Source organism: Cherax quadricarinatus, chromosome 7 (genome assembly GCF_038502225.1).
Source record: "Cherax quadricarinatus isolate ZL_2023a chromosome 7, ASM3850222v1, whole genome shotgun sequence".
NCBI classification, from domain to species: Eukaryota; Metazoa; Arthropoda; class Malacostraca; order Decapoda; family Parastacidae; genus Cherax; species Cherax quadricarinatus.
In genome coordinates, this window is record NC_091298.1 from 60106445 (window position 1) to 60129793 (window position 23349).

The following is a 23349-nucleotide window of genomic DNA, read 5'->3' on the forward strand; positions in this document are numbered from 1 at the left end:
ATTCGTCCCCCAACAAGTGTTCAGTTGTGATGAAAATGCCAAGGAGGACCTACATCACACAGGTGGAAACAGGGCTCCCAGGACACAAGCCTGTGAAAGACAGGCTAACTCTCATGTTCTGTGGTAATGCTAGTGGGAATTTCAAAGTGAAGCCTTTACTGGTGTATCACTCAGAAAATTCCAGTGTGTTCTAGAAACAGTGTCACCAAGAGTAAATTGTGTGATGTGGAAGGCTAACAGTAAGGCATGGGTCACGAGGGAAATTTTCCTTGATTGATTCAGTGAATTGTTTGGCCCGAGTGTGAAAGAATACCTCCTGGAAAAAAAATTGGAACTCGAGTGCCTCCTGGTAATGGACAATGCTCCTGCTCGTCCTCCAGACTTGGATTACCAAATGGTGGAGGAGTTTAGTTTCATCACTGACGTTCTTGCCCCCTATTACCACTCCTCGCATCCAGCCCATGGACCAGCAGATCATTTCAAACTTCAAAACCTCTACACCAAAGCAATGTTTCAAAGGTGCTTTGACGTGACCTCAGACATAGGCCTTATAAATAAGGCTTGGCAGGGAGTGACTTCCAGGACTTTGAACTCTGCTTGGAGAAAATTGTGGCCAGATTGTGCCCTTGACAAAGATTTTGAAGGGTTTGAGGCTGACCCTATTGTGCAATCAGTTGTGACATTGGGGAATTCTGTGGGGTTGCATGTGAGTGCCCAGGATGTGGAAGAGTTGGTGGAGGACCACAGTGAAAAGCTAACCAATGAAGAGCTGCAAGACCTTCATCTGCAACAGCAACAGACTGCCGCTGAGGAAATTACTTCAGAGGAGGAGGAAGACAGATGGAAGGTGCCTTCTTCAATGCTTAACCCTTTGAGGGTCGACAGGCCCTCTCCGAGACTTGTTCTCAGGGTCGGCTAAATTTAAAAAAAAAAAAAAAAGTATATTTTTTCCAATGAAGAGATAGAATCTTTTCCCGATCATAATGACAAAAAAGTATGAAATTTGATGGAAAACTTACGGAATCATGCTCTCGCGAAGTTAGTGGTCTCGACGATGTTTACGCATCAGTGATTTTGCCCACTTTGAGCCCCATTTTCGGCCAATTCCTGTGTACTAGCCAACAAAAATCATAACTACAGTGGACCCCCGCTTAACGATCACCTCCAAATGCGACCAATTATGTAAGTGTATTTATGTAAGTGCGTTTGTACGTGTATGTTTGGGGGTCTGAAATGGACTAATCTACTTCACAATATTCCTTATGGGGAAAAATTCGGTCAGTACTGGCACCTGAACATACTACTGGAATGAAAAAAGTTCGTTAAGCGGGGGTCCACTGTATTTATCTAGAACAACATTTTTTTTCTATTGAATGAGTACAAGAAACCACGCATTTACTTATTTCAATTATCCAATACAGTGGTCAGAATTTAGCAATTTTGCCAGTTTCACACAAATTTCAAAAGATGCCAATTTCCAAATAGGGTCCAGAATAAACAAGAAAGACATTCCTGGCACTCAAATGACATTTCCTCTGTTCATTAGTCACATCCCCAGGCCCCTCTTATATTTCTTTGGCTTTCCACTTTCAATTTTTATTCTTACAAAAAATAGATGATTTACTGTTATGCAGACTACTGCGTTATTGTAGAAATGGTATAAATAATATCAGCGCACTTGTGAAAGAATATTAGACTCTCCAGTTGACGTGTATTGGACACTTGGCATGATTTGTTTACTTTTGAACTTTGGTAAAAATTGAACATTTCTGCTACTTTGTGCTCGTTTTCAAGGCACTTTTAACTGGAAAACCAGTCAAAATCATCTCAATTTCTGTAATATGTCTTCCATTCTATAAAATGAGACCAAGAAAAGTAGAATACAACAATAAATACCATATGAAAATACAGTGCAAAGTCGCTGTTTTATTCCAAAAACACGGTCAGTTTTTTTTTCTCATTATGCACTGTGTGCTGAAGGATTTTTTTTATACTGTGCACACTGACCACATAGACCCATTCTTTCATATGTATGCCTACCAGCTTTCTCCCACTAGATTTGAGGGCGCTAGAATTTAGGCGTACTAGTACGTCAAAAACCCTGGGTCGTAAGCCGTACTAGTACGGCCGAAACCCTCAAAGGATTAAGGACATTTCTGCAAAGTTGAGTGAGGTGCAGATGTTTATGGAGGAGCATCACCCTGACAAAGCTGTTGCAAGCCGTGTTGGCAACATGTACAATGACAATGTCTTGTCCCATTTGAAGCAAATTTTAGAGAAACTCCAGAAATAGCTATCTGGAACAATTTTTTGAGTGACAGGGGTCCAGTGACTCTCAAGCTGGTCCTAGTGGCATTAATAAACAAAAGGGAAGTAACCCCAGATAAGGACTTGGTACCTAAAGTCTTCATGGAAGGGGATTCCCCTTCCAAACAATAGTGTAACTTCTCCATCCTCTCCCCTCCTCCTCTCTTCCATACACCAAGAGTCTTCAATAAAGGTAAGTGTGATGTTATTTTTGTTTTATACTTGATGTCTCATTGTTTTTTGTATGTAAATCTATTTAATGTAAAAAAAATTTTTTTTTTGTTAATACTTTCGTGTGTCTGGAATGAATTAATTGGATTTACATTATTTATTATGGGGAAAATGGTTTTGCCATTCGTAAATTTCAACTTTCGTCACACTCTCTGGAATGGATTAATTATGAAATTTGAGGGTCCACTGTAATTTTACTTTTTGAACATATTTTTTTTTTTATTAATAGTAAAAGGATGTCCTTGCTCCCCAAGGGAAAAAAAATTTTCCTAATTTGGTATTCATACTTTGATCTTTTTATTTGCCTTAAGTGCAACAATGACTAACAAAACAAAATAACATTCTCATTTTCTGGATTTCTCCAACATTTTACCAAAAATTAGAAGGCAATACTTAGTATTTTAGAAGTGGAGATGATCAGTGACTAACAAATTTCATGCAACATTCAGTATGTGGCTACTCAAAGTCCCTGGGCAGTCTTAGTATGTAAGCAACACTAATGATCTGTAATGAAAATGTGCATTTTGTACAAGGACCACATCATTATTGAAACTACTGATGTGAACCACCATAACCAAGGCAGTACAATTCAACATTAAATTTATCTGCAAATTACACTGCACAGAATGAATTGTATAAAAAATACCAATGTAAATAACTGATCTTCACAGACCAGACAGTAAGGGAGAAAGTTCACAATAAAAGTACAGTGGACCCCCGGTATTCGATATTAATCCGTTCCTGAGAGCTCATCGAATACCGATAATATCGAGAACCGAATCAATTTTCCTCATAAGAAATAATGGAAATCAAATTAATCCGTGCAAGACACCCAAAAGTATGAAAAAAAAAAATTTACTACATGAAATATTAAGTTTAATGCAAAAGAATAATTACAATAACAATAGAATAATTGACACTTACCTTTAATGAAGATCTGGTGATGATTGATGGGATGGGAGGAGGGGAGAGGTGTTAGTGTTTAGAAGGGGAATCCCCTTCCATTAGGACTTGAGGTAGCAAGTCCTTTTCTGGGGTTACTTCCCTTCTTCTTTTAATGCCACTAGGACCAGCTTGAGAGTCACTGGACTTCTGTCGCACAACATAACTGGCAGCCTCACCATGCCTAATCACACTGTATGCCACTACGATTCTTAAATATTTCTAACCAACCTTTACTGGCCTTAAATTCACTCACATCACCACTAGTTGCAGGCAATTTCTTTACCAAATCGTCATGCAACTGCCTACCCTTTTCACAAATGATCGCTTGAGAGATGCTATCTCCTGCTATCTGTTTTTCATTTATCCACACCAATAACAATCTCTCAACATTTTCTAACACTTGCGGTCGCTGTTTCGTAATCACAGTTGCACCTTTTGCAAGAACAGCTTCCTCGATTGCCGTTTTCCTGGTCACTATAGTAGAGATGGTTGATTGGGGTTTATTATACAACTTAACCAGCTCCGACACAGGCACTCCACTTTCGTACTTTGCAATTATCTCTTCATTTCATAAGTCATTAGCGACTTTTTTCTCGAAGGGTTGGCACTAGAAGCTTTCTTGGGGCCCATGGTGACTTATTTTGCAGAAACAAGCACCAAACACAGTGATAATATGGATAATATATGGAGTGTACCGAATGTATCCTTAGATGCGCGCACACTGGCTGGCTTGTAAACACTGGCACACACGGAGCAGTTCAGGCCACACGTGGACAGGTCTCATACGAATCGTATCTAATACCGGGTTTTCAATCGAATACAGAGGAAATTTTTTTGCGATATAATGCATCGAATACCGGATTTATTAAATACCGATGCCATCGAATACCGGGGGTCCACTGTAATTAAATTCTGCTTATATAGTGTTATCTCAAAGATGGACACTAGATAATAGTTAAACAGAGTTATTTTATATACCTTCAAAATTCTGATAACCATAATTTATGGACAGATACTAGTATTGGCAAAATTGCTGATGCATAATTTGCACTCAGACTTACAGCTTTGTGCCTGCATAATTCAGTAAGTTTTTGATCAAATTTTACATATTTGGCATCATTACCTTCAGGCATTTTTCTCTACCATTTCTGAAGTTATTTTTTTTTAATTGCTATCAAACACTTCAACTACTGGGAACTCTTCGAAGCACTTGACTTGTACTCACTGGAGTATAGGCGACGGATACAGTGGAACCCCAAGTTTCGAACGCTTCGAGTTTCGATCTCATTTTTTCTAACCAATTTTATCCCAAGTATGAAACTTGCCCCGTGTTTCAAACCGCATGCCAGACCTGTCCACCTGCCCACGTCCCCTGCGCAGGTGTTGTGAGCCAGTCTGGTTTTGTTTATGCTTGAGTGAACACTAAGCTGCTTGCTCATTTAAACATTTCACAATTAATTCATTGCATTTGGTGGTTGTTTATTAAGTGCGACTGTAAAATAAGCTACCATGGTGGTGGTGATGGATGATATTGGTGGTGGATGGTATTGGTGGTGGATGGTATTGGTGGTGGATGGTATTGGTGAATGGTGGTTGTGATGTTGGTGGATGGTGCCTTCTTCAGAGATAAAGGAGATTTGTGCAGTGTGGAATAGAGTGCAGGCATTTGCTGAAAAATATCACCCTGAGCAAGCTGAAATAAATCATCTCTGCAACAAGTTCAGTGACAGAACCATGTCCCAGATAAAGACTTGTTACCTAAAGTCTTTATAGAATGGGATTCCCCTTCCAAACAATAAGTGCTCCCTCACTCGTCCTCACTGTCTTCCAGATGCCATCACCAATCTTCAATAAGGGGTAAGTAAAAATGTTATTTTATATGTTTATTTATCTATTACCAATTGTACTATGTATGTTGTATGTATGTAAAACTATAATTAATCTCTATAAAATGTATTTTTTTTGTGTGAATATTTTTGGGTTTCTTGAACGGATTAATTGTATTTACATTATTTCTTAGGGAAATATTGCTTCAGGTTTCAAACGTTTCAACTTTAGAACTAACTCTGGAACGGATTAAGTTCGAAACTCGAGCTTCCACTGTATATCATAATCTACACTTGGAAAATCCAAGAAGGAATGGTACTGAATCTGCACACAGACATCACTCCCTACAAAAGTAAAAGACTGGGCAGGCAGTGCAATGGTGCCCCAATGAAAAATAGGGGCACCATTGATACACTAAAAGAAAACACCATAAGTATCTGGGGTCCAAGACTATTCAACAGCCTCTGACCATGCATAAAGGGAGTTACCAATAGGCCCCTGGCTGCCTTCAAGAGGGAGCTGGACAGATACAGCCTCTCCTCACTTAACGACGGAGTTCCGTTCCTAAGACCACGTCGGTAAATGAATTTGTCAATAAGCAAGGAGCATGTTATACGTAATGGTATTGGGTTTGTGTTGGCCAACTTCGATAGTTTTAATGTCACCTATGCACCATATATAACATTGTTAGTATTATGTTTAAATGTTTATACAGTAGTGTACTGTATATTGTAATAAACAGAATAGAGGAAATTAGCTCTAATATGTATACGTTATTTAGGCATGCATACTGGTCAGAGAGTCTGTCATAAGTCCGAGTTGTTGGTAAACAAGTACGTCGCTAAGTGAGGAGAGGCTGTACTTAGTTGGTGCTGGATCAGCTAGGCTGTGGTTCATACATTGGACTACGTGTGGCCAGCAGTAACAACCTGGTTGATCAGGCCCTGATCCACCGGGAGGCCTGGTTGTGGACTGGGCCGCAGGGGCGTTGATCCCCGAAATACCCTCCAGGTAGGGTGTGAGAGGGGGTTATGTCAGTGAAAGGGGTTAAACTTCTTAGTGATTGTAGTCAGGTCTAGGGTCTAGTTGATTGTGCCAGTTGCTATTTTATAAACAGATATTATGACAGTTGTGTTTGTGATTTACAGGCTCCTCCAGTGTTAAGCTGGGGAGAAGAGGGGGAAGCTGGTTTCCCCCACAATCTCTTTGGTGGTGATGATCCAGCAGCTCAACAAGCGGTGAGTGTTATGGTCATTTTTACCCCTTTTGGGGTGGGGTCATGTTGCCAGTCTATCCTTGGAGCTTTCATTGTCAGACAGTTCACATGTATTTCAATCAGTAATTAATGTGCCTCACATTACTTAAATTAGTACTGAAAGTGAATGCCACCATGTTTTTCTGCTGTGCCATAGGCACAATGGACTTGTAATGTTGAAGAAATGTTTCACAGAAATCCTTTTTCTTCATTGTCGTTTTAAAATTTTCATAAAAATTATGACATCTAACATAATCCGCTTTTTTTTTTGTGCCGACTCTCTACATATTTGTTAAGGAAAATAAAAATAAGGTTGTTAATTGTCATGCTTTAAAATGTTGACAAAGAACCTTGCGGTAAATGATTAGTGATCTGTTTGAAGACTTTAATTCTTTTTTTTTTTGTCAACTGTATCAGTCAGTATCAGTGTTGTATTCATTAATTTTTCACATTGATCTATACAAAGCAGTATCAATGTTTGGTCACTTAAAAAGCACCTGATTCTTTTTACAATGCTTTCTATTTGGACTGTATAGTAAACTTAATTAAAAATCACACAAATGTACTTGTGACATTTTAGTTAACTGTACATTTTTATGGCACAAATGTAACCTCATTTTTTTACTGTAATTTTATAAAAGATTTTTTCAATGTAATATTGAAATGTCTGTCAGTGGTTAATGAATTACTTTGTTTAAAATCGTTTTATAGAAAATAAAAACTTTTAGGTTTTTGTGGTATTGCACTAAATTGATTTATAACCTAATGAAATAAGAGAGATTAAAAGCCTAACAAACAGGTGTTTTGAAGTGTGTTACAACTGATCTTGAATGACAGCGAACACGTTACAGCTCCTATAGTTTATCATACTGGAAAAGGCCATGATCCCACACCAAAGGGTATTGTTCTTAATATAATCTTACAGCAGTTGCAGTTGTATTCAATTGTAGTTTTTTTTTTTTACCAAAGTTACCTTTACCTTAATCAAATCTTAGGTTGCATAATCAGTATTGTTGTGAGGTCATCCAAAAAATGTGGTGGAATATTGTGCAGGTAGTAGAGGACATCATGCCTCTTAAAGTGAAATTGAGCTTAGTTAAATTAAGAACCTAATAATTTTACATTAAAAGACGAATTTTGTACAACATGAAAACAAAGATTTGAAAGGTAGGAAGCTATTCATTAGTAAATATATATAATCTTTCAGAATTTAGGCTATTCTAGTAAATAGTAGCCAGATAAAGGGCTTACATTCACTGTTACAGTGTGATAAAACTGTTAGTGAGCATTAGAAAATGACAGAAGCTCCATTAATATACTGATTACTTCTGTTTGGGGGGGAAGGACCTGAGGATAAGAATTAAATGGCTGAATTTTTATGAAGCTCTCATAAAAAGTAAGATGAAAAGAATTCTGAAATATACTTGGAAATCCCCCAGATGGATAAATAAACCTTTTAAATGTACCATACAAGGTCTGCAAACATAAAACAGAAGTATACACATTGTTGTCAAACTGTGTGTGCAGTTCCACACTACAGTATTACATGTACTGTCGTGTTTAAAATCGTAAAATGTATTACTTTTTTTAAATTGCAAAACAAGTTATGCTGAACTCTTATTTGTATCTGCTTGTTCCATGTGAGCGAGTTAGCCAAGTCTGTGAGCTGTTTTATGTTTTGCTGCTCGTTACACAATCTTGCCACTAGAACTGTGATTTGAATACTGTATTATACTGTTATTTGGAAATGAGCTCAAAGATCTACAACTTGCTTACAGTATTGTGGTGGCATCAGAGAGTGGCTGCTGGATTCACGGTTCTGTGCTGTCATAGCCCCTCGCCTACCTATGTATGGTACTAAAAGTGGCACAAAATTATCAGACTATCTGACTGTTGAGCCATGGGGATCCATAAAGTATCCTCTTTTTCATAATGAAATGTGAATGCCACATTGACTTAGGGGTGTTATCAAAATAGTTTGGCATGAAATTTAAAAGAAAAATAATTTACATTTTTAGAAATGCCACATTGCCCTAGGGGTGTAATCAAAATAATGTGGCATGAGATTTAAAAGAACAACAATTTACATTCTAAGTAAACTTAATTTTCTTTCTCCTAGGAATGGGACAATACCAAAATGTTCACTGATGCAGATACTCAGTGTAGGCTCATAATGATATTAAAATTAGCCGGTACCTTCAATACTTTGGCATACTCTTACCTATATAGGAATATTATTTGTATAATGTAAAATGTGATACTATACTGTACATTATATAAGACATGTTTTAAGGCTACTGTGATACACTGAAGTACAGTGTACCTAGAAAACAGCACAGTATTTGTATGTCTTATTTCCCATTACACTGTATTTAAAATTTAGATTACCATCATCTAATATTGCCATTATTAGCCGGTTTCCTTCAAGTCTTGTATCATTAAGCTTGGCTTCTGGAACAGTGACTTGTATACAGTATTGTTACTCATCAAGAACTATGGCATGGAGATAGTCAGAAACATGCTCTCCCCTTTTCTAGTTGAAATATAACTTCCTTGTATGTAAAAGAAGAAAATTAAAAGTGAATACAGGAAAGAGTAAGGTTATGAGGATAACAAAAAGATTAGGTGATGAAAGATTGGATATCAGACTGGAGAGAGAGAGAGTATGGAGGAGGTGAATGTATTCAGATATTTGGGAGTGGACGTGTCAGCGGATGGGTCTATGAAAGATGAGGTGAATCAGAATTGATGAGGGGAAAAAGGCGAGCGGTGCACTTAGGAGTCTGTGGAGACAAAGAACTTTGTCCTTGGGGGCAAAGAGAGGAATGTATGAGAGTATAGTTTACCAACGCTCTTATATGGGTGTGAAGCATGGGTGATGAATGTTGCAGTGAGGAGAAGGCTGGAGCCAGTGGAGAACTCATGTCTGAGGACAATGTGTGTTGTGAATATAATGCAGAGAATTCATAGTTTGGAAGTTAGGAGGAGGTGCAAGATTGCCAAAACAGTTGTCCATAGGGCTGAGGAAGGGTTGTTGAGGTGGTTCGGACATGTAGAGAGAATGGAGCGAAACAGAATGACTTCAAGAGTGTATCAGTCTGTAGTGGAAGGAAGGCGGGGTAGGGGTCGGCCTAGGAAAGGTTGGAGGGAGGGGGTAAAGGAGATTTTGTGTGCGAGGGGCTTGGACTTCCAGCGGGCATGTGTGAGCGTGTTTGATAGTGAATGGAGACAAATGGTTTTTAATACTTGACATGCTGTTGGAGTGTGAGCAAAGTAACATTTATGAAGGGATTCAGGGAAACCGGCAGGTCGGACTTGAGTCCTGGAGATGGGAAGTACAGTGCCTGCACTCTGAAGGAGGGGTGTTAATGTTGCAGTTTAAAAACTGTAGTGTAAAGCACCCTTCTGGCAAGACAGTGAAGGAGTGAATGATGGTGAAAGTTTTTCTTTTTCGGGCTACCCTACCTTGGTGGGAATCGGCCAGTGTGTTAAAAAAAAAAAAACTGCATATTCACCATCCATGAGTTTCTCATGAGTTCCCTCTCATGAATGTGGAGGTACTACCATACAGTGTGGATGTTGCATGTGCATAAACACTTTTATCAAGAGACACTTGGTAAGTGTATGTTTAACACAGGAGGCTCAATCCTCTGACATCTCAGATGGTAGTACGTGTAGTGTTATGGTCTGGTTATGGCACTGGGCACGCTTGATTAACACAGAGAACAGCAACACAGAGAGAACGGCAATGCACACACAACATCAACCGAGAGAGAACAGCAACACAGGGAGAGAACGGCAAAACGCACGCACGCGCGCGCGCGCGCGCGCACACACACACACACACACACACACACACACACACACACACACACACACACACACACACACACACACACACACAAAACCAACCAACAGCAACACACAGAGAACATATTAAAAATTACTTTTTTTTGTCTTGACCAGAATGGGCTCCCCCCCCCCCTTATCGGACTGGTAAATTCACAGGCAAACTAAATTTAGCAGATGTATTACAGTATTTTGAAAATATACTTTGAGCATTTTCTCATAAAACTAGTTCATTACTGTATACTTTTAAGGTAAAGGTAACTTAAGTATGTAATAAAATGTTTAGTTTATCTGCTGAGATTTGGCAGAGTATAATCAAAGTACTTGAGTCAGATTTGTAAGTTTTAATTGTAAGATATTTAGCAAAAAAACAATAGTTATTAAAATTCTCTTTCCATTTTTACTTGGTGGTGGGGGCGGAGAGGCTCCTTGGTGCTTTCTTTGGTATCTCTTGCCTCCTGCTTTTTCTTGTGACCCTGTCTCTTGCTTTCTCTTGTTCCCTCTGCCTCCCACTTTCTCTTGTTCCCCTGCTTTCTCTTGTTCCCCTGCCTCCCACTTTCTCTTGTTCCCCTGCTTTCTCTTGTTCCCTTGCCTCCCACTTTCTCTTGTTCCCCTGCCTCCCACTTTCTCTTGTTTCCCTGCCTCCCACATTCTCTTGTTCCCCTGCCTCCCGCTTTCTCTTGTTCTGCCTTCCGCTTTCTCTTGTTCCCCTGCCTCCCGCTTTCTCTTGTTCCCCTGCCTCCCGCTTTCTCTTGTTCCCCTGCCTCCCGCTTTCTCTTGTTCCCCTGCCTCCTACTTTCTCTTGTTCTCCTGCCTCCCGTTTTGTTCCCCACCTCCTGTTTCCTCTTGTTCCCCCTGTCTCCTATTTACTCTTGTTCCTGCCCTGCCTTATGTTTTGTTCTCCCTGCCCTGCCTTATGTTTTGTTCTCCCTGCCCTGCCTTATGTTTTGTTCTCCCTGCCCCATGTTTTCTCTTCTCCCCTGCCTCCTGTTTTCTCTTGTTCCTCCACCTGTTTTCTCTTGATCCTCCTGCCTCTGCTTTTCTCTTGTCCCTCCCCCTTCCTCTTTTCTCTTGTTCCCTCCTGCCTCTTTTCTCTTGTCCCCCCCCCCCTGCCTCCTGTTTCCCTTTGTTCCCCCCCCCCTGCCCTCTGTTTAGTCTTCTTTCCGTCTGCCTCCGGTTTTCTCTTTTTCCCATCTGCCTCCTCTTTTCTCTTGTTCCCCTCTACCTCTTGTTTTCTCTTGTTCCCCCCCTGCCTTCTGTTTTCCCGTGTTCCCCCTGCCTCCTATTTTGTCTTGTTCCCTTCTGCCTCCTCTTTCTTTTGTTCCCCCTGCCTCCTATTTTCCCTTGTTCCTCCTGTTTCTTTTGTTCCCCCTGCCTCCTATTTTCCCTTGTTCCTCCTGTTTCTCTTGTTCCCTCTTGCCTCCATTTTTCTCTTGTTCCCTCTTGCCTCCATTTTTCTCTTGTTCCTTCTTGCCTCCATTTTTCTCGTTCCCCCCTGCCCCTGCCTCCAGTATTCTCTTGTTCTCCCCCTGCCTCCAGTATTCTCTTGTTCCCCCCTCCCTGCCTCCAATATTCTCTTGTTCTCCCTGCTGCCAGTATTCTTTGTTCCCCCAGTCTGCAATATTCACTTGTCCCCCCCCCCCTTCCTCCAGTATTCTTTGTTCCCTCTGCCTCCTGTATTCTTGTTCCCCCCTGCCTCCAGTATTCTCTTGTACCTCCAGCTTCCAGTATTCACTTGTTTTCTCTTCCCTGCCTCCAGTATTCTCTTGTTCCCTCCCTGCCTCCAGTATTCTCTTGTTCCCCCTGCCTCCCATATTCTCTTGTTCCCCCTCCCTCCAGTATTCTCTTGTTCTACCCCAATCTCTCCAGTATTCTCTTGTTCTACCCTCCTCTCTCCAGTATTATCTTGTTCTACCCTCTTCCCTCCAGTATTTTCTTGTTCTATCCCCCTCCCTCCAGTATTCTCTTGTTCTACCCCCTCTTTCCAGTATTCTCTTGTTCTACCCCCCTTCCTCCAGTATTCTCTTGTTCCCCCCCTCCCTCCAGTATTCTCTTGTTCTACCCCCCCTCCCTCCAGTATTCTCTTGTTCTACCCCCCTCTTTCCAGTATTCTCTTGTTCTACCCCCCTCCCTCCAGTATTCTCTTGTTCTACCCCCCTCCCTCCAGTATTCTCTTGTTCTAACCCTCCTTCCATTATTCTCTTGTTCTACCCCTCTCTCTCTCTCTCCAGTATTCTCTTGTTCTACCCCTTCCCTCCAGTATTCTTTTATTCTACCCCCTCCCTCCAGTATTCTCTTGTTCTACCCCGTCCCTCCAGTATTCTCTTCCCCCCTGCTTTATCTTTTTCCCCCACCTCCTGTTTCCATTTGTTCCTTTCCTGCTTTCTCTTGTTCCTCTTGTCTCTCTCACCCTTCTCCCTGACCTTCTGTATGTTCTTGTTCCCCCTCCCCTGCCTTGCGTTTTCTCTTATTCCTTTTGTTGCTTCCTCATTTCTTATTCCCCTGCTGCCTCCTGTCTCTTGTCGCCTCTTTCTACTCTTTGTTCCCCTGCTTTTTGTACATTTGTTTCTGGATTCTCTTGCTGTTTATTTCCCTTACCATCTTTTTTGTTCTTGCTTTATTCTGTTCCCCATCTTTTGTTGTCCTGTTGACTAGTTGTGCACCCCACTCTTGACACTTTTGTTTCTCCTCATCACAGTACTCCACTCTCCCCTCTGGTACTTCTCTTTCCCCTTCCTCGTCTGTCTTCTATCTTCCCCTACCCCCCATCCACGTCTTCCTTCTACTTTTTTTTTTTTTTTTTTTTTAGCCTCTGCTTCCTCTCCCTCTGTCCTTACCCTCTCCCCTTACCGTTGTCCTCTCCACTGCCCTCCCCTTTCCCCCTCCACTGCCCTCTCCCCTCCCCTTTCCCCCTCCACTGCCCTCTCCCCTCCCCTTTCCCCCTCCACTGCCCTCTCCCCTCCCCTTTCCCCCTCCCCTGCCTTCTCCCCTCCCCTTTCCCTCTCCACTGTCCTCTCCCCTCCCCTTGCCCCTCCACTGTATTCTCCCCTCCCCTTTCCCTCTCCACTGTCCTCTCCCCTCCCCTTTCCCCCTCCACTGTCCTCTCCCCTCCCCTTTCCCCCTCCACTGTCCTCTCCCCTACCCTTTCCCCCTCCACTGTCCTCTCCCCTTACCGTTGTCCTCTCCATTGTCCTCTCCCCTACCCTTCCCCTCTCCACTGTCCTCACCCCTCCCCTTCACTTCTCCACTGTCTTCTCCCCTCCTCTTCCCCTCTCCACTGTCCTCTTCCCTCTTCTTTTCATCTCCTCTCCTCTGTTCTCTATTCCCACGCCTTCTCCTCCTTCACTTGTCCTCTTTTGCCCCCTCCCCTTGTCATCTTTTTCCCCTGACCTTTTTTTCAACCTTTTTCTTTCCCATTTCTCTCCTTTACCTCTTTTCCCTTGAAATTTACCCTCTCTCCCCTGCATTTTTAATGCTTCTCAACATTCATCCTTCCCTTCTGCCACTAATTTACCCCTCCACTTCCTTTCCTACTTATCTCCCACTTCCCCCTTCTCCCTCAGTTATCTCCCCCTCGTATCACTTTCTCGGGTACTCTGTTCTCTGTCCCTCCTTTGTTTTTGTTAAGGCTTCCCTTTCCTCCTCCCCTTTGTCTTAGCCCCCCCTTTCCATATTTTTTTTTTCTACCAAGAATACCATTTCTTCTAAATTAGCCTTTACCTCTTTCCCCCTTGCTATTTTTTTTTTTTTTGTTCTCTTTCCCCCTTTAACATTTTTTTATCTTTTTCCTCATTTTCTATTTTCTTAGCTTCTTCATTTTTGTTTTTCCTCTTTTCCCTTGTCTTTCACTCCACTCCACATTAGTGTATAAAATTATTAAATTCCCAAAATGTCACATCTTTTGATTAATTTTCTTCCCTTTTTGTGCTGTCTGGTTTAACTTTTCTTTACCAAATGGAACCCACCAACCAACTACACTGTAACAAACCCATGATTTTTACAGACAAAAGCACTTATTTCCACAAGATAAGGCTCTGTTGTATTAACAGACTAATAGGTGGGAGGGGGGTCCATTAAAGCCAATTTGTCAGTCTAAATTGAGAATATGTTTCAATGCTTGATTGTAACAGTAAAGAACAGAAGCTCTAGATATAATGGACTTGGTATATTAAATCTTAAATGAATATGCTTAGCAGACTGTAAAACTAGTGGGGAATTCTGAATTAAATAAACTTCGTCCAATTGCTTCCAAATATTGTCCAACTATAGATTTTGTTCAATAATCTGAAAACTGTTGAATCGGGGTCAGTTACATTCGTTTTACTTTACAACTAAATTACCAACCACTGTACACCAAAACTAAATTACCAACCACTGTACACCAAGACCAACTCCTATACAAGTAGACCATCACCTACTTTACAACTGTACCAACTGTATCCAACACCTTACCACATGACTGAGGCAGTAAGCTACATGCACAGTAAATTAGTCAAATATGTTATTCACACTTGTGTTGCATAGTAATCAAGTGTGTTATAACCATCACTGGTGAACTGTTTTATGATAAAAAAAGCTTGATCATTGTCTTTCCCACCACAACCACCTACTGTACTTAACTAAGCTGCTGCCACCCCCACCACTTCCATTCCCACAGCCACCACCCCCACTACTTCCATTCCCACTGCCACCACCTACACTACCATTCCCACAGCCACCACCCCCACTACTTCCATTCCCACTGCCACCACCTACACTACCATTCCCACAGCCACCACCAACACTACTTCCATTCCCACTGCCACCACCTACACTACCATTCCCACAGCCACCTCCCCCACCACTACTATTCTCACTGCCACCACCTACACCACTACCATTCCCACAGCCACCACCTACACCACTACCATTCCCACAGCCACCACCTACACCACTACCATTCCCACAGCCACCACCTACACCACTACCATTCCCACAGCCACCACCTACACCACTACCATTCCCACAGCCACCACCTACACTACCATTCCCACAGCCACCACCCCCACCACTACCATTCCCACAGCCACCACCTACACCACTAACATTCCCACAGCCACCACCTACACCACTACCATTCCCACAGCCACCACCTACACCACTACCATTCCCACAGCCACCACCTACACCACTACCATTCCCACAGCCAACACCTACACTACCATTCCCACAGCCAAAACCTACACCACTACCATTCACACAGCCACCACCTACACCACTACCATTCACACAGCCACCACCTACACCACTACCATTTTAACAGCCACCACCTACACCACTACCATTCCCACAGCCACCACCTACACCACTACCATTCCCACTGCCACCACCTACACCACTACCATTCCCACTGCCACCACCTACACCACTACCATTCCCACAGCCACCACCCCCACCACTAATATTCCCACTGCCACCACCTACACCACTACCATTTCCACAGCCACCACCTACACCACTAAAATCCCTACAGCTGCCACCTACACCACTACCATTCCCACAGCCACCACCTACACCACTACCATTCCCACAACCACTACCATTCCCACAGCCACCACCTACACCACTACCATTCCCACAGCCATCACCTACATCACTACCATTCCCACAGCCACCACCTACACCACTACCATTCACACAGCCACCACCTACACCACTACCATTTTAACAGCCACCACCTACACCACTACCATTCCCACAGCCACCACCTACACCACTACCATTGCCACTGCAACCACCCACACCACTACTATTCCTACTGCAACCATCCCCACCACTACCATTCCCACAGCCACCACCCCCACCACTACCATTCCCACAGCCACCACCCCACCACTACAATTCCCACAGCCACCACGTACACCACTACCATTCCCACGGCCACCACCTACACCACTACCATTCCCACAGCCACCACCTACACCACTACCATTCCCACTGCCACCACCTACACCACTACCATTGCCACTGCAACCACCTACACCACTACTATTCCTACTGCAACCACCCCCACCACTACCGTTCCCACAGCCACCACCCCCACCACTACCATTCCCACGGCCACCACCCCCACCACTACCATTCCCACGGCCACCACCCCCACCACTACCATTCCCACGGCCACCACCCCCACCACTACAATTCCCACGGCCACCACCCCCACCACTACCATTCCCACAGCCACCACTACCATTCCCACAGCCACCACCCCCACCACAACCATTACCACAGCCACCACCCCCCACCACTACCATTCCTGCAGCCACCACCCCCCACCACTACCATTCCCACACAGACCACCTACACCACTACCATTCCCACTGCCACCACCTACACCACTACCATTCCCACTGCCACCACCTACACCACTAAAATTCCTACAGCCACCACTTACACCACAACCATTCCCACAGCCACCACCTACACCACTACCATTCCCACAGCCACCACCTACACCACTACCATTCCCACAGCCACCACCTACACCACTACCATTCCCACAGCCACCACCTACACCACTACCATTTCCACTGCCACCACCTACACCACTACCATTTCCACTGCCTCCACCTACACCACTATTCCCACTGCCACAACCCCCACCACTACCATTCCCACTGCCACCACCTACACCACTACCATTCCCACAGCCACCACCTACACCACTACCATTCCCACTGACACCACCTACACCACTACCATTCCCACTGCCACCACCTACACCACTACCATTCCCACTGCCACCACCTACACCACTACCATTCCCACAGCCACCACCCCCACCACGACCATTCCCACAGCCACCACCCCCACCACTACCATTCCCACTGCCACCACTCCCAACACTACCATTTCCACACTCACCACCTACACCACTACCATTTCCACAGCCACCACCTACACCACTACCATTTCCACAGCCACCACCTACACCACTACCATTCCCACAGCCACCACCCCCACCACTACCATTCCCACAGCCACCACCTACACCACTACCATTCCTACAGCCACCATTCCCACTGCCACCACCTACAATACTACCATTCCCACAGCCACCACCTACACCACTACCATTCCCACAGCCACCACCTACACCACTACCATTCCTACAGCCACCACCTACACCACTACCATTCCCACAGCCACCACCTACACCACTACCATTCCCACAGCCACCACCCCCACCACTACCATTCCCACTGCCACCACCCCCACCACTACCATTCCCACTGCCACCACCCCCACCACTACCATTCCCACTGCCACCACCCCCACCACTACCATTCCCACAACCACCACCTACACCACTACCATTTCCACAGCCACCACCTACACCACTACCATTTCCACAGCCACCACCTACACCACTACCATTTCCACAGCCACCACCTACACCACTACCATTCCCACAGCCACCACCTACACCACTACCATTCCCACTGCCACCACCCCTCACCACTACCATTCTCACTGCCACCACCTTCACCACTACCATTCCCACTGCCACCACCTACACCACTAACATTCCCACTGCCACCACCTACACCAGTACCATTCCCACAGCCACCACCTACACCACTACCATTCCCACTGCCAACACTTACACCACTACCATTCCCACTGCCACCACCTACACCACTACCATTCCCACTGCCACCACCTTCACCACTACCATTCCCACTGCCACCACCTACACTACCATTCCCACTGCCACCACCTACACCACTATCATTTCCACAGCCACCACCCACACCACTACCATTTCCACAGCCACCACCTACACCACTACCATTTCCACAGCCACCACCTACACCACTACCATTCCCACAGCCACCACCTACACCACTACCATTCCCACAGCCACCACCTACACCACTACCATTCCCACAGCCACCACCTACACCACTACCATTCCTACAGCCACCATTCCCACTGCCACCACCTACAATACTACCATTCCCACAGCCACCACCTACACCACTACCATTCCCACAGCCACCACCTACACCACTACCATTCCCACAGCCACCACCTACACCACTACCATTCCCACAGCCACCACCTACACCACTACCATTCCCACAGCCACCACCTACACCACTACCATTCCCACAGCCACCACCTACACCACTACCATTCCCACAGCCACCACCTACACCACTACCATTCCCACAGCCACCACCCCCACCACTACCATTCCCACTGCCACCACCCCCACCACTACCATTCCCACTGCCACCACCCCCACCACTACCATTCCCACAACCACCACCTACACCACTACCATTTCCACAGCCACCACCTACACCACTACCATTTCCACAGCCACCACCTACACCACTACCATTTCCACAGCCACCACCTACACCACTACCATTCCCACAGCCACCACCTACACCACTACCATTCCCACTGCCACCACCTACAGCCACCACCCCTCACCATTACCATTCCCACTGCCACCACCTTCACCACTACCATTCCCACTGCCACCACCTACACCACTACCATTCCCACTGCCACCACCTACACCATTACCATTCCCACTGCCACCACCTACACCACTACCATTCCCACAGCCACCACCTACACCACTACCATTCCCACAGCCACCACCTACACCACTACCATTCCCACTGCCAACACTTACACCACTACCATTCCCACTTCCACCACCTACACCACTACCATTCCCACTGCCACCACCTACACCAATACCATTCTCACTGCAACCACCCCCACCACTACCATTCCCACGGCCACCATCACTACCATTCCCACAGCCACCACCAGTACCATTCCCACAGCCACCACCACTACCAATCCCACAGCCACCACCCCCACCACTACAATTCCCACTGCCACCACCCCCACCACTACCATTCCCACAACCACCACCTACACCACGACCATCCCCACAGCTACCATCCCCACTACCATTCCCACTGCTACCATCCCCACTACCATTCCCACAGCCACTACCCCCTGCACTACCATTCCCACGGCCACCACCCCCACCACTACCATTCCCACCTACACCACTACCATTCCCACAGCCACCACCCCACTACTACCATTCCCGCTGCCACCACCCCCACCACTACCATTCCTGCAGCCACCACCTACACCACTACCATTCCCACAGCCACCACCTACACCACTACCATTCCCACAGCCACCACCTACACCACAACCATTCCCACTGCCACCACCTACATCACTACCATTCCAACAGCCACCACACCCACCACTACCATTCCCACTGCTACAACCTACACCACTATTATTCCCAGCCACCACCTACATCACTACCATTCCAACAGCCACCACACCCACCACTACCATTCCCACTGCTACCACCTACACCACTATTATTCCCAGCCACCACCTACACCACTAAAATTCCCACAGCCACCACCTACACCACTACCATTCCCACTGCAACCACCCCCACCACTACTATTCCCACAGCTGCCACCCCCACCACTACCATTCCCACAGCCACCACCCACACCACTACCATTCCCACAGCCACCACCCCCACCACTACCATTCCCACAGCCACCACCTTCACCACTACCATTCCCACAGCCACCACCTTCACCACTACCATTCCCACAGCCACCACCCCCACCACTACCATTCCCACTGCCACCACCTGCACCACTACCATTCCCACTGCCACTGCCTGCACCACTACCATTCCCACTGCCACCACCTGCACCACTACCATTCCCACTGCCTCCACCTGCACCACTACCATTCCCACAGCCACTACCTACACCACTACCATTCCCACAGCCACCACTCCCACCCCTACCATTCCCACAGCCACCCCCCACCACTACCATTCCCACAGCCACCACCTACACCACTAAAATCCCTACAGCCACCACCGACACCACTACCATTTCCACAGCCACCACCTACACCACTACCATTCCCACAGCCACCACCTACACCACTACCATTCCGACTGCCAACACGTACACCACTACCATTCCAACTGCCAACACCTACACCACTATGATTCCCACAGCCACCACCTACACCACTACCATTCCCACTGCAACCACCCCCACCACCACTATTCCCACAGCTGCCACCCCCACCACTACCATTCCCACAGCCACCACCTACACCACTACCATTCCCATTGCAACCACCCCCACCACCACTATTCCCACAGCTGTCACCCCCACCACTACCATTCCCACAGCCACCACCCACACCACTACAATTCCCACAGATACCACCCCCACCACTACCATTCTCACAGCCACCACCTTCACCACTACCATTCCCACAGCCACCACTATCATTCCCACAGCCACCACTACCATTCCCACAGCCACCACCCCCACCACTACCATTCCCACTGCCACCGCCGGCACCACTACCATTCCCACAGCCACTATCTACACCACTACCATTCCCACTGCAACCACCCCCACCACCACTATTCCCACAGCTGTCACCCCCACCACTACCATTCCCACAGCCACCACCCACACCACTACAATTCCCACAGATACCACCCCCACCACTACCATTCTCACAGCCACCACCTTCACCACTACCATTCCCACAGCCACCACTATCATTCCCACAGCCACCACTACCATTCCCACAGCCACCACCCCCACCACTACCATTCCCACTGCCACCGCCGGCACCACTACCATTCCCACAGCCACTATCTACACCACTACCATTCCCACAGCCACCACCCCCACCACTACCATTCCCACAGCCACCACCCCCACCACTACCATTCCCACAGCCACCACCCCCACCAATACCATTCCCACAGCCACCACCCTCACCACTACCATTCCCACAGCCACCACCCCCATCACTATCATTCCCACAGGCACAGCCCCCACCACCATTCCCACAACCACCGCCCTCACCACTACCGTTCCCACAGCCACTGCTCCCACCACTACCATTCCCACAGCCACCACCTACACCACTACCATTTCCACAGCCACCACCTACACCACTAGCATTCCCACAGCCACCACCACTACCATTCCCACAGCCACCTCCACTACCATTCCCACAGCCACCACCACTACCATTCCCACAGCCACCACCTACACCACTACCATTCCCACAGCCACCACCTACACCACTACCATTCCCACAGCCACCACCTACACCACTACCATTCCTACAGCCACCACCTACACCACTACCATTCCCACAGCTATCACCTACACCACAACTGAACCATCAGTACTGCCTTAGCCACAGTAATTAACATTAACTACATTACAACTAAACCTCTGCCACCACCCACTTCCTTTACCACGATCAGTCAGCTATAGTATGTTACAACTAAAACACCACCAACTACTGCAAAATAAAACTAAACCACCACAACTAACCAACTGCTCAGAGAAACTAACCACCACAGTACCTTTTCACTTCCTCCTCTATCTGCAAACTTGCCTTTTCAGTCTTTTTTTTTTTTTTTTTTTTTTTTTGGGGGGGGGCGATTATATTTCTTTTTTAGCATTATTGAAGCCAGAAAAGGGTGTCAGTTTGATTTTAAATTCTTATTAATGCAGCTGCTGTAAGATTCCGTAATATGTGAGGCATGAAAACAGATCTTGGTAAAAAGTTTATGATAAGGGTTTCAGAAACCACTTTGACAAAACAATCATCTAAAAGTGAGATGGAGATGTATAACTTTGTCAATTCAGCATATTGTTCATACATTTTGAGAAGAGAAAACTGAGGTCTGTTTTACAGTGCAATACTTGACTTAATAAGGTTAATGTTAATGACTACACTGAGTATAATAATTTGTAAAGCAGGCATTAGAGTGGTAATGTTTCTTGATATGCTTAGTTTCTTGGTTAACCAAGTGCTTATATAAAATTGTAGTCATTTACATATATGCCTGTATGCCTGCCTGGCTACAGCAAATGGATTTTCTTGCAAAATCTCTACACAAAATGAACTACTGATATTCCCATTGATCAAATAAAAATAATGTATTTGCAAATAGTGGTCCAATGATGAGCTTTGTGTAAGAAGAAATGCATTTGCTGTAGCATTTGTTTGTCCTAACCTACTTCCAAGGCATGTGATAGAACTCTCAACAAATAAAACCTGATCTGAAATTTTAAGGTTATTGCTCCACTATATCTGCCGGAGCACTAACAAGCCACTATGATGTGCCTTGGACTCCTCTAGCTCTCTTGTTTTCCATGTGCATATCTATGAACCATGAAAAAAATTAATTTATGTAGAAGAAAAATGTATATGGGATGGTGCCACCTTTGTACACTTCATTTGATAATCAGTGCTTAATTTAGGCATTGAGCCTTCTTGAACCAAAGGCATTTTATATTTGACAAATTTCAAAGCACAGCAAGAATATGGGTCAGGTTTTGCAGTGCTTTGAAATTTGGTATTGGCTTCCATCCATCTAAAAGGAAAATTGAAGTGACCCAGTGTAAATCGTGTTTATGCCAACATATTGCAAGAGCGTGTGTTCTTGTATTTGAAACATTGAAAATTTGTGAATGGCTTTTCTTGTATCCACACAGAGAAAATTTTAAATAAAATATATTTCTAAAGTGTGGGAATAGTTTATTTTTACTTTTATTGGAGCATTCAGTGAGCATGAAATTTTACATGGACAGTGCCTACTCTCGTATTTATCGTATATTAACATTGTTAATTGGTATTGACAAGATTTTTGATTACTTTGTTGGGAGGGATGTGGCAAGAAGTGTTAATATCCTGTTAGGTGAGAGTAACATAAGTTTGAATCTTGGCCGCATACTTCAAGCAAATGAACAATTTCGATTACAGGAAGATTTTTTTAAGAATGCTTTTAAATTGGGGAAATCAGAATATTCTAGGGTTACTGAATG

The 23349-nt window shown here is 45.1% G+C and overlaps 1 protein-coding gene across 38 annotated transcripts in view; it reads left to right on the top strand.

Annotated features, from left to right (window-relative positions):
• Positions 1-23349, top strand: part of LOC128686900 (zinc finger and BTB domain-containing protein 14) — a 407181-nt gene that overhangs the window by 166532 nt on the left and 217300 nt on the right. For all 38 annotated transcript variants that reach the window (XM_070082567.1, XM_053774157.2, XM_053774159.2 and 35 more), the window contains exon 4: positions 6459-6548. In XM_070082567.1, coding sequence (XP_069938668.1) covers positions 6459-6548 — 90 coding nt within the window. The remainder of the gene's footprint in view (positions 1-6458; positions 6549-23349) is intronic.